Raw genomic sequence first — 12,951 nt, 5'->3', positions numbered from 1 at the left:
AGATGGCTCGTTCGGTGATCCTCCGTGACGCCACCCCTGCCTGTTTCCTTAGTAGTTTCTTCGTCGGAGTCGGAGCTGTGCTGCCTAGTATGGATTGTATGGAGTGTTGTGCTGCAGCTATTAGGGTTGTTGTTTCTTTTTCTTTTCTTTTCTCTTTCTTTGATCTTCGGATCTGGTCCTAGGACCTTCACCACCTTGTTGTTTTCCGCTGCTTCCTGCTATTATCAATGAAATGCCAGCGGTGCTGGATCTTTCAAAAAAGAAATAGTAGGGCCATGGCATCACAGCTCGGTCATCCTTTTGCAGGCATCTCGTCCCATTTTGTTTTGATTTCCGTACACCGCCGACGAATCCTGAGATTTACTGGAATACATCGTTCCCACCGCACACAATTTGTTCAGTTACAGGGGATAGATCCCATCGACGAGATCTATTAGCTACAGTGCCGTGCCGTCCATTCACTGGTACTCACACTTCATTGCCACAAAGGTTTTTTCTTTTCTTTTTTATTACAAAGCTCGTACCGAATATAGATGAGCTCTTAATGGTGAAGCAGAGAGGAGTGAAGTCTGTCCCGCTCACTTGGAGAGCAGCCCAAAGTAGGGATTCTCCATGGCAGACGCGATCTCGACCCCCGCTGCGTTGAGGAGCGCCACGTCGACCTTGCCCCTCGGCATGACCAGGTAGCTGTTGTTCCTGAGCTTCTGGAACCCGCACAGCTCCAGGAACTCTACCCCGCCTTGCAGATTACCCACCCTGTCCTGTTAAACAGCAGGGGTTGAGAATGAGGCGGCTTTCTGGACTAAATAGCCATACGTAGCATATCGCGTTCTCCAGTACCTTGAAAACAGGGTTGCTTAGTCGAATCCTCCTGAACTTCTCCTCTTCTGGGTTCTTTACTATGTTGGCGACTATCTTCAGCAATATTTGGAATGCTCTTTTCACTCTAGCGTTGTCATCCTACAAAGAGTGGCCAACGACACGTCAGATGGTTTGTGGCATCCCCATAACACGAGGGGTTATTGCGTTATACAGCTTCATTTTGCATGTCTTGCACAAACAGACTGCTGAATTCTATTAGAGCGCTGATGTTAGACCATTGCGAACAAAATGGAAGGCCCAGTTCCAGACTACAAAACCCAAGCTGAAAAAGCCAAAAAAAAAAGACAACCTAAAAGAGCACATGATGCAGAAACTAAGCATCCTGGTGTGTAGACAGGCTAGTTTCAGTTATCTGCATGGACCGAAATTGCACAGCAGCATTTGTGTGAAATACAGTAGTAATCATGATTGTGATGCGGCAGAGCGTAGAAGGTTTATTGCGTTAATTGTGCAAAACAGTCAACAGCTCCATGTATCATAAATCATAACTGCAGGAAGATCATTTTACCTTGTGATTCTTTTTCAGATTTCGTAGACAATCTCTCAATTGTTCTGATGTTACAATTGGTTCAATAGGTTTTACCTGAGCAGTCAAAAAAGAGTCAGGAATGTGTTTTGGAGGTTTTGCTCATGTAATGTAGTACTATGGGGAACTTTAGACCTTTGCGAGAGTTACTATTGGGGGTGATGCTACTGTATTTTCCCGTGGCAAACCAAGTCCTCTCCTCCTTTCGGCCTGCATAGAGGAAAATAATGTAAGTCTTTTCAGCAGTCCAACAAGCAATGTAGTGTCTCGCTCAAAGTCCGAAAGTTTTGGAGAAAAATAGTGGCTAATGAGTAACACAAGAAAATTCTCACTCTGATCATGTAGGAAATATTGATTACACTCTACTGATAATACTGCCATGGGTAGACTTAATCGATAATTACAGGTAGGCTTGCTCCATTGCAAGGAGACCGAATTTTCTTAGTTGAAATTCAAAGGCATTCACACACAAAAAAAGGATGTATTGTTGCATGTAGATATGGGTCTGTGGAGAGATATAGACATATAGGGTAACATTATTGATGTGGAAACCCAAGAAGCAACTGTAAGGAGTGCACGGGATTCAGTGACCATTGTCCTATAAAAATTGAATTCAAAATAACAGATGGAATGAAACATCAAAGTTTCAAAGTATTAGTCGGATTAGATTCAATGGGACCTTATCATCCTCTATACGCTGACGGATTCTCTCCCTTGCTCTTTTCTCCTCTTGTTCTGCTTTTCGACTTTCCATCATGCTGTATTAGACAAAAATATTGTTTCCATTGTTATGATGCAACTTATCTCTGTTACATAGCCCATGGGGCATATATATATCACACATGACTTGGGGTACAAGGAAAGGAAACATAGGCTAATAACGACATCCTAAACCAATACTAATGCTTCCTAACATCCATGAGTACATTTGAGTTGGAAATAGAAGATATGAGTTGCATTTGACTGAAAATAGCCGACATGAGTTGAATACGAAACCCACCGTTTTCTTTGATTTTCTTCAAGAGTCCGTTTTGCTTCCATAACATCTTTAGCAGCTTGAATCCTCACCCTCTTTACAAAAACAACAAATAAGTTTCACATGAACGATAATGCTCATAGGATATGTAAAACAGCCTAGCAAATACTTTTCACAAAAATATCACAATACTAGCCGAGAGCTGATGTCCATTGACAATAGTAGGTTTTACTTTCTATCATACTCTAGCATGTAACACTTAGCAGAATGTAGGGATGCGTCATCGTTGACTCTTTTTGTTGCAAATCAAAATCAATGGTTTTCAATATTTATATAGCATGTCATCATTTTTTTAACAAGCTACTACTTCTGCATGCAATATGCAACACAAAAGTGCAAAAATGATGGTGGACAAGCGACAGGTTACAACAAAGAGGGTTTGACATCCCAACGGAGAACAGTGCAGGCCAACATGAACTTATTGCATGATAGCTGCTATGTATGATAACTAAAACTACAACAAAGCACATTCTAGCTCTTCCCTGCTGCAGTGTTACGGTTTTTACTTCTTAATAGCATTGAAATATTGTCAGACCTTATCCTCCTGAAGTTGATTTCTGATTCTCCCTCTTGATTTTTCTTCCTCGACACGCTTTGACTTATGTAGTGCTAGAACCCTGCAGTGTAGGAGGGTTGCTGCCTTGCAGGAATGGTAAACAAAACGCAAACAGCTCGCCAGAGAACATCTATTCAAAACAAGGTACAAACCTCTTTCTATCCTCTTCCTCATGTTCATTGGCATTGAGTTCTCTTTCCACCTCTGAAATCTCCTGATAAAAAAAATTGGGTGTGACAAAAGATTACGAACTATAAACACTAGCTCGGATTAGGTGAGGCATAGACAAAATGCTGGTGAAGTGGCAGCCTGGCAGGTGGCTGCGATGCGGTACCTACTAGTCAACATTTTACTACAATATTTATATTATGTAAGCATACAGAAACAATGGCAAAAGAGAAAACGTGTGCACTTGTATCTCATTTCCAGACATAATATTTTTAGTTCAATGTGCTATGAGAAATCCTTTGTTGAATCTGAAGCTGTGAGTTAAAAATGGAGGAAAGGAATTTATGTAAATTTCAGCCTGGTTTAACTTTTTCCAATAGTGATTAGGCAGGTTCTAGTCCTCCGTGAATGACAAAAAGACTTAACCATATAACATGCTAACACGACAAGAAAGGACTGAGATATCAAAATTACGAAGAAATGTTTAGGTAGCACCTTCTGACTTCCAGCTGTAGCTTGCTCTTCTGATTTTCTCTCCTGGGCATGGGTCCTACAAGACAACCATGCCCGATCCCATGATTATTATGCAACAGCATAGCAAACAGAAGGCATGTGTTCTTTTGGAGTACATAAGCTTCTCATGAATACATATTCTCCATCAGTAGTCAGTAAATTGTAATATTAACCCTCTGTTTCTTTTTGTGAGGTATCCACGCATTCCAAGGTTCAAGCTTGACCAAGAGACGAACAATTATATCAACAATGTGTAAGTTACGTGACACAAAACTGATACCGTTGGATTTTTATTCAAAAGCATTTTGTAATGATACCACCCACATTTTACAGTCTAATGTTGTCAAGCTTACTTTAAATGCATGGAGGCCTTGCATAAAAACAGAGGGAGTAAGCATTTATGTCTGACACATGACTTGCCTTATTCAACAGTTATTTGCAACTTTTGGTCATTTGTATCTTCCATTTTACCAGTGCATGGAATTAAACTGTTAAATGTAGCAAGTGATCAGACTTAACGGCAAATTTTCCCAGATGAACTATTTTATTTTGTAAAAAGGAAGGACAGTTATAAAAAGGCTGTTTCCTCCCTTGAGCTATCCCCAACACGACACCTTTTTCCATTAAGCACTGCACAGACTCTTAGACTTTGCTCCCTGAAGTGTTAGGTTGACATAGCAGGCTGACATACATAAATGTAAAAAGCTCTGGATTATCAAGTGCAGACTTCCAGACAGTTGGCAGGATAGCTATTTGACAGTGATTTGTGCTCCAATTCCACTGAAATAACACTTGATATTTCCTATTGAGTTTCATTCAATAACCAGTACATTCAAAAGGCCTATGATGTCGGGTTGATGGGGCAGCAATTTTTCTCTCAAAATTGCAACAGCCAGTCAAGTGCCCGCACTCATGGCAGTGCTGATTTCATATTTTGATTTATCGAGTTTATACAACAACCAGTTCATCTAAGAACTTAGGCCCTTAGGTTAAGGCGAGTAACAGTTTCCTACTTTGTTTTCTATAACATTCTGGAAAAAACTAACCTCATTCCTTGAGCGCTGTTTCTCACTTCGTTTGATGTGTCGCCGCATTCAATGCTGATTTCTCTTGAAACCTAAAACATCCAAAGGAATACCAAGAAATCAGAACAGGAGGTTTGAAAAAAAGTGTTTGACATGACAATGCAGATATGTGGACTGTAGACATAGAATAAAGGAAATATATTGGAGAGTTTGTCTAGCTCTACAGAGCATTAGGTTATAGACTAAACAACAAAATTGCCACACAGACATGCACTAACATGCAAGTTGCTTCAAAATTAAGTATTTAACGGAACTGAAAAGGGTTGTGCGCTGGAATCTCAGAGAAAACAATTCACAGTTATATATTTAGAGGATAGCTCTGCTGAGGAATATATCAACTGAGTGTAGAATAAGACACATCAGAACAGATTTCTGTTTACAAATCACAATTGCATAAGAAAACCTACCAATGGTAGCTGATCATTGTCTGAGTCACTTTCATGTTCCAGAAGCCAATTTATCGCAGATTCAAGATTGGAATTACCTGATAAGGACATTGGATTATTTCTACAGTTCATTCAGCTTGATATAGAAGAAAAACGTGTTTACAATAAATGTGTCTCCCTATATTTGCAATTAAATAATTACTTTGAACTTTCAAGAAACGCAAATAGTAAGATGTTCGGTAGTCAGTACAAATATAATTGGTGAGACCATAGAACAGGATGCCCTAGTGTGGTATGATTGATGGATTGTCAGCCTGACAGACTATGGTAGAAAGAAACTTAATACAAGAACGTTACCTTCTAAGCCCATTTGAAACAGACGTACCAGAATAATGAAGTGCCCTAATTGAACGAACGGCGGGGAATCCCATAACTTCAAGTTCACCAAGCATTTTCTTGTCAACTTGTGGGACAGCCATCACTAGAAGTATATGGTAAGAATAAGAGCATGTCATTGAATAGACAACACAAAATACAGGTAAAGTGAGTGCCCCCATGGTTTTGTACAATTTCAGCATATTTCTAAGAGATATTATGATAATGTGTCTGTTTCATTTCTAAGTGAAGTTACCACATTCTGCAATTTAAGATATGCAACCTGTTGATATGCTGATCTTAATCGTTACTCTGTTGGCCTTAATAATTATACTTGGTACAACAGGTGAATCGCAAACTGCCACATGAGTATAAGCTAGAACTACAGGCCATAACACAATTATGAAAGTTTGCACAATTTTGCATACATGTATGCAGAGCTAGAAAGAGGGAACAAAGGAACACATAGAATCTAAGTAGTTTGAAGTACTTCAGGTTTGTGGATGCATTGAAACTTTGAACACAACAATCTGGTAAATTAACAAGAGAAATTCTTACCTTTCAAAGTTGTTTCCTCGCTTTGTAACTTTGTAGCCAAGTTGGTCTACAATCCTCTATAAGTAGGGGGTATGAAGCAATGCGTTACTGCAAATGGAGAGGGGCATCAGAAAATTATGTGAGGAGGTTTAGAGCTTTGCTTTGTCTGTACTTCATTCTTGTCTTGTCTTCTCTAAGGGTTTTCGGGAAATTCAGGTGACTTCTTTCTTCTTCCAGTTACTTATTCCTTCCTTCCTACTTAGGGTTTCCCTCTTGAATCAACACCCTGTGCTCACAGTTCCTTCATTTGAACAAACTCATAAAAAATCAATACAGAACTCAGTTGGACGATAATCAAAATCTAAAATTATAACTTCACTGTACTACAGGCATCTGACAGTGATCATCAACATCCAGTTAACCCACGTGGCCCACAGAACATGTCAGCATTCCCTTACAAATTCAGTACATGAATTACACAAAGAACAAAAATAAATTTATCCAATAAAGTTAGTATGCCTGTCAAATCATGAATACATCTGATATTGTACAGAGCAGTGTCAAAAAGGTTAAATAAATTCAAGTCCAGGGCTGTGATAAAGGAACAATTTGTTTCACATAATAAAAGTGTCCATGATCAAGACTACAAGAAAATGATTCAACTCCTAGACTGAACTTTTCTGTACCACCTGATCATGGTGACAACTGTCCTGCCCCCTGGAAACTAATAGCACATTCTTTTCTCAGGAAAGATTACATGAGCTGGGCATGAAACTATTAAGCATATGGACATGAAAAATCTAGACAAACATTGGAGATAAATGGCACAATGTTGAGCACAAGAAACTATAATAACATACATATTTCCAGAGTTTTAATTGATTGGAGTGCTCGTGTGTAATTTTTGACGAGGGGAAAATGGGAAATGTTTTGCAACCAGAGGTCTAAGGATATATTACATAGAAATGACAATGTTTTCATCCAACAAACAAAGCATCATAAGGCAAATATGCGCACCATAGTATAATGACTCATGTTAGATTTTGAAACAAATGCGGGATTCTGCTGCCAATCAGTGCAAGCTTGGATTTGGATACTTTACGAAAGGAGGTGCTGCACGGCCATTATAGACATCACAAGATTTTTGGTTTCCAGATATTTCCTTGAAGCTGCCTTAGCTCGGCAAAAAATGAAAAGAATACTAAACACAATAAAAATGAAAAATAACTCAAATTTCCCCATTTTTGGACAGTGTGGGTGGGGGTGGAATAACCTCAGTAAAGAACGAAATATGAGTGGTTCATAAACTCAGTAAAGAATGAAAAATAACTCAATTTTTTCCTTTTTTGGACAGTGTGAGTGGGAGTGGAATAACTTTTGTGAGACGTGCTTTATCCAATTTACTGTTAACAGCGGAAGAAGGGAACTCATGGGATGATTCAAGGCTATGAACATGGTATTCCAGGGAAGGTTGCCTATCAATAATAGCTGATACATCATTATCCAAATGAACAGTACATAGTAGTAATCTTATCAGAAGTGAACCTACAGGATGCATCATCAATTACAGAGTTCCATTTTAATGCTTTAGCCTACTACTACTAGTATAATATGTCACCGCATGGCCAGTGCAATACTATCAAACAGGAACGAAAACATTTCTCAGGCACTTCTGGTGTGGCTGCTGGAATGAATAATTTCAGTAATCATCACCAGTGAATGGTGGTAATACCTCAAACCCTACTGTTTGCAAAACCTGCAACTAAATATTGTCCCCAATGTTATTTCCAGGCATCACCCTACGGTAGACCGACCATCATTCCTGACTACACATGAATCTCGAGAAGGATTGCAACTATTCCCGAGCACTGAAATGTACTCATTGATGCGCCGATGTTTCTCCTCCAGTGTCGCTATCATCTCATCAGCAGCCTCATTGATCGTCCATGGAACGTACCTGTCCATCCGCTCGAACCACTCCTGCAATGTAATAGTATCCAGGCTGCTTCTCCCAGTATGCTTCTCACCCTTCTCATCATCCTCTAACTCTCCTCCGCTGTTAACTGCTTTCATCTTTCCATTCTCCTCCTCTCCTCCACCTTCATTTATCTCCTTATCCCCGTTGTCAGAAGCAAAGCACTCGGTATCTGTCATCCCTTTTGGCACTCTACGTGCCAGCCCCCTCTGAGCAACAGGCACTTCCTCCAATGCATTTGAAGTCCCTTCCACTTCTTCATCCCCAGCAGCCACCTCACTCTTCTCCTTCTCTCTTGGTGCAGCCACCTCCTCCTCCTCAAGAACAGCCTTCCTTGCACGAGCCCTTGTGACCCTTCCCTGGACCCTTCTGGACGTTGGCTTTGGAGGCAGCGGCGGAGGAGCAACCGCCGTTGCAACCTCCCTCCCTTCACGGCATGTCACCACCACAGCCTCCTCCTCCTTCCCCTCATCTCCCTTCTCCGGTTCAGAGGACTCAGCCTTCTTCCTCTTCCAGCCGCGTGTTGCCACCGCGGCCTTCTCCTCTTTCTGTTCATCTACAGTCTCCAGTTCAGGGAACTCCACAGAATTCTTCATCTTCCTGCCGCGTGTTGCCACCGCGGCATTCACCTCTTTCTGTTCATCTGCCTTCTGCAGTTCAGGGAACTCCACAGCCTTCTTCCTCTTCCTGCCGCGTGTTGCCACCGCAGCCTTCTCCTCTTTCCGCTCATCTGCCTTCTCCAGTTCAGGGGGCTCCACAGCCTTCCTCCTATCGCAGAGTGTCGCCACTGCGGCCTCCTCCATCTCTTCCTTACCCGCTTCCACGGACTCCGCTCCAGCCACCTTCTTCCGTCCGCCACCACGTGTAACTACCCGGTGGCTCTCTTCCTCCACCATTACTGCCGCTGCATCCGGCCCTCCCTTCTCAGTATCGGAGGGTTCCAACGCCGCCGCCGCCGCCCTCTTCCCCGCCATCTTCCGTGTGCTCAGGCGGGTGACGGATGGGGTCGGCTTCTCCTCCACCACCGCCACCGCCGCCGCGCGGCGCGAGGAGCGCCTAGGGCCGGGTTTCACATCCAAATCAGGCGCGATGGACACGGCGAGAACGGTGGACTGACCGAGGATGATTAGGTCCCCGTGGGAGAGCGGGACGGGGACGGAGGGCAGGAGGCGGGCACCATTGATGAAGGTGCCATTGGAGGAGCCGAGGTCGGACACGGCCCAACGGGACGCGGGAGGCGGGAGGAACTCGATGGTGAGGTGGCGCTGCGACGCGCCCACGTCGCGCACGGCGAGGTCGTTGCCGGAGACGACGCGGCCGACGCGGAGCGCGGCGCCCGCGCGACATCGCCGGGTCTCTCCCTCGCGCGGGCCCTTCTCCACCGCCAGGGTGAGCACCGGCGGCGGAGCGGCCATTGGGGGCAAGTGGGAGGCCTTTTTTTCTGTTTGAACTTTGGGAGGCCTTTCTGAACTTGCTGCCTGATACTTCCGCTTCAGAATTTTTCGCGAATACGCACAGGATGCATATCTTTTCATTGATAAAACAAGAGTTGTACAGCATGAGGTTACAAGAGCTTGCTAAGCCATGTATACACATGAAGGCATGGAAGCTAGGAGCAAAATAGACATGGGGTTGCTCAGCCCCAGAAACCTAGAGTGCTATCTTTCGAGAATGATTTTGTGCACATGCGCGCTTCGTCTCTAATGATGTCGGAAAGCCGCGTGATGGAGGGCTGCTTGTCGTCGAAGATGCAAGCGTTCTGGTGCTTCCAAAGCCACCAGGCAGTGAGGATGATGAGAGAGGCCAAACCCTTGCGCGTAGGGGATGGCGAACAGTTGCAGGACGTCTCGCACCAGGTGAAGAAGCCAGTGTCACTGCTCGGGATGTCGGCGGTGGAGCGAACCCAATTGAGGATCCCGTGCTATATTTGGCGAGAAGGGGCAGCCCGCCAAAAGATGTTGCATTGTCTCATCTTCTTGATCGTAGAAGGCGCAGGAGTCCTCGTGTGGAAGGTGAAAGCACAAGTGCTTCCTGGGTGATTTTGGTAATTAATGTCAACATATCTTTTGTTGGACTAATATATTTATCTACATATTTCAGATAAGTCCAACAATGTAGTGGTATGGACAAGAAGATGTGGAGCCCTTTCAAGATGCCAAGGACAAAGAATTGGCTCAAGCACAAAGCTCAGGACTCTACATTTTCTGTTTTAGTGATCCAAGATCACATTGAGTCTCTAGGAAAGCCAATACTATTAAAATGGGATGAGGTGTTGCTTAATGGCTTGCTTGCTCAAAGTGCTTAGTGATATGCTCTAAAGCCCTCAACCACCTTCTCATATCCACATATGTCCAAACCAAAAGTCAAACTCGGCCCACCGATTTGATCCATCCGGCGCCACCGAGTTCAATTGACATAGCCACTGCCAGAAACTCTAATCAATTCGGTCACACCGATGGGATCTCGGTCTCACCGAGATGGGCTTGCAAACTCTCTGTTGTCTATTGCAATATTTTCGGTCCCACCGAGAAGATGTAATGGGTCACACCGAGTTTGCCTGACCATCTCTCTGTTTTGCTTATTACCAAATCAGTCCCACCGAGTTGTGTAGGTGTGCCAAGTGATATGACCGGGAAGTTTGAAACATTTTTCCAAAATTTCATCACACTCATGAACATGAACAAAGTCCTAGACATCAACAAGGTTTAATAGGATTGATATGATAGATATATCAACAAGTGCCTATTAAGTGAGCTGGTGCTAGGGTTGGATAGAACTGAGAAGTTAAGCGTGCTTGGGCTGGAGTAGTGTGAGAATGAGTGACCTTCCGGGAAGTTTGACCATGGAGTACGATTTGACTTGAGATTAAGCATATTGACCCGAGATTAAGAAAAAAATGAAAAAAAAATCTATGTCGCACTTCTAGGCATAGTAATGGCACACTATGTGGTAAGCCACTAGTATCTGGGATACTAATGGCGCACCAGAGGTGCGCCATTACTATTTGTTACTAGTGGCGTGTTAATAGTGGCGCACCTATAGTGCGCCATTAATAGCAAAAACTGGTGCACCACTAACAGCCTTTTTTCTAGTAGTGTGGGAGCCTCTGACAAGATTGCGGGGTTGAACCAAGGAGTTTGTAAGGGCAAGGAGATCGCCTACTTCGTGAAGATCTACCCTAGTGAGGCAAGTCCTTCATGGGCGATGGCCATGGTGGGATAGACAAGGTTGCTTCTTCGTGGACCCTTCGTGGGTGGAGCCCTCAGTGGACTCGCGCAGCCGTTAGGGTTGAAGTCTCCATCAACGTGGATGTACGATAGCACCACCTATCGGAACCACGCCAAAAACATTCATGTCTCCAATTGCGTTTGCATACTCCAATCCCATCCCTTTACTTTCTTGCAACTTGCATGCTTTACTTTCCGCTGCTCATATACTCTTTGCATGCCTGCTTGATATGTATCATGTTCGGTTGAAATTGTGCTAATCTATTACCTCAACTTGAAAAACTTAAAAACTGCCAACTCTGTTTGTTGAGGGTCTATTCACCCCCCTCTAGACACCTTTTCTCGATCCTTTCAATTGGTATCAGAGCTTTGGTCTCCATTGCTTTGGTTTAAATACCATTGGAGGAAGATGGATGAGTCTACTTTGGGGAGTCTTAGACATAGAGTGCATATACTTGATGGAGAGTACTTTCATGAGTGGAAAAATGAGATGCTTGTGATTTTCAATCAATATCATTTGAAACAAGTACATTACTAGCCCTTGTGCATGTCATGTTAATCCTATGCATCCTACTCTTGATGAGTCAATTGACATGATTCGAAATCTTAGAACTGTTAATCTTATCACTAGAGGTTTCCCTAGAAACTTGATTGGTTGCTTGCCTACTCTTAAGTGTGCCTACACTATATGGAGATTTCTTGAGGAAAGATTTCGAAATTATTCCTTGCAAAATCTAGATGAGATTCTTCATAAGTCTATTGCCTGGAGTAAGATGAATTCCAATGATCCTAAGTTTGGTGATTGTTTATTTGAGCTTACAAATCTTATGCGTGCCAAAGGAGATGTTGGAATTATTAGCAATATTATTTCCGAAGCTATTAGAATTCATAAAGAAGATCATTGTCAAAATCATTTATCTAATGAATCATCCTCTCTAGGAATTGATCCACCACATGGCGATGTTGAACATGGATACTATGATGAGGATGATGATAGTGACTATGATCTTGATGATGCAATGAGACACTTTGGTCTTATGGCAAATCTTCGAGGATACATGGCAGGAGGAAAGGAATGGGTCCTTGATAGTGGATGTACCGATCACATGACCGGAGACAAAGATATGTTTCGTGAGCTTGCTGAAAACGGCGGCCCTTGAAAGTATGTCACTTTTGGTGATAACTCAAAGCGTAAGGTGGTTGGCCTCGGTAAGGTGGCCATCTCACATGATAGCTCCATACAAAATGTCATGCTTGTTGAATCTCTTGGCTATAATCTGCTTTCTATTTCTAGACTAGCTGACTTTGGTTTCAATGTCCTATTTACCAAAGTAGATTGTCAAGTGTTTCGTAGAGATAATCATAAAATGGTCTTTACCGGTATACGTAAAGGTGATCTATACATTGTTGATTTCACTAAAAAGGCTCAACCCAGAACTTGCTTAATTGCTAAATCTTCTAAAAGCTGGTTGTGGCATAGACGGTTAGGTCATGTGGGCATGCGAAACCTTGACAAGCTTATTAAAGGAGATCATATCCTTGGTGTTAAAGATGTCATATTTGATAAGGATAGACTTTGCAGTGCTTGCCAAGCAAGAAAACAGGTTGGAGGAAGCCACCCCATGAAAAACATCATGACCACAAGGAGACCGCTCGAGCTACTTCACATGGATCTTTTCGGTCCC

General features: G+C 42.9%; 1 protein-coding gene across 1 annotated transcript; it reads right to left on the bottom strand.

Moving 5' to 3' along the window:
- Nucleotides 1–35: 35 nt before the first annotated feature.
- LOC123157513 (UBX domain-containing protein 1-A) lies at nucleotides 36–7,310 on the bottom strand. The gene is made up of 13 exons (XM_044575805.1): nucleotides 6,086–7,310; nucleotides 5,538–5,633; nucleotides 5,174–5,250; nucleotides 4,728–4,798; nucleotides 3,664–3,718; nucleotides 3,153–3,214; nucleotides 2,980–3,061; nucleotides 2,409–2,479; nucleotides 2,088–2,166; nucleotides 1,544–1,618; nucleotides 1,391–1,465; nucleotides 841–960; nucleotides 36–761 (listed from the first exon to the last, which is right to left on the bottom strand). The coding sequence occupies exons 2-13, from the start codon at nucleotides 5,629–5,631 to the stop codon at nucleotides 579–581; spliced, it is 1,044 nt and encodes a 347-aa protein (XP_044431740.1). The 5' UTR covers nucleotides 5,632–5,633; nucleotides 6,086–7,310; the 3' UTR covers nucleotides 36–578.
- Nucleotides 7,311–12,951: the final 5,641 nt, after the last annotated feature.

The sequence above is a fragment of the Triticum aestivum genome, chromosome 7B (assembly GCF_018294505.1).
Source record: "Triticum aestivum cultivar Chinese Spring chromosome 7B, IWGSC CS RefSeq v2.1, whole genome shotgun sequence".
NCBI lineage: Eukaryota > Viridiplantae > Streptophyta > Magnoliopsida > Poales > Poaceae > Triticum > Triticum aestivum.
This window is presented reverse-complemented; position numbering and strand designations above follow the sequence as displayed.

Excerpts from the sequence above, each read along its gene's own strand:
- LOC123157513 (XM_044575805.1), bottom strand. The coding sequence starts at position 5,631 with ATGGCTGTCCCACAAGTTGACAAGAAAATGCTTGGTGAACTTGAAGTT. Across the intron at positions 3,215-3,663 it reads CTACAGCTGGAAGTCAGAAG|GAGATTTCAGAGGTGGAAAG; the intron begins GTGCTACCTAAA and ends TTTTTTTATCAG. Across the intron at positions 3,062-3,152 it reads GAGGAAGAGGATAGAAAGAG|GGTTCTAGCACTACATAAGT; the intron begins GTTTGTACCTTG and ends CCTACACTGCAG.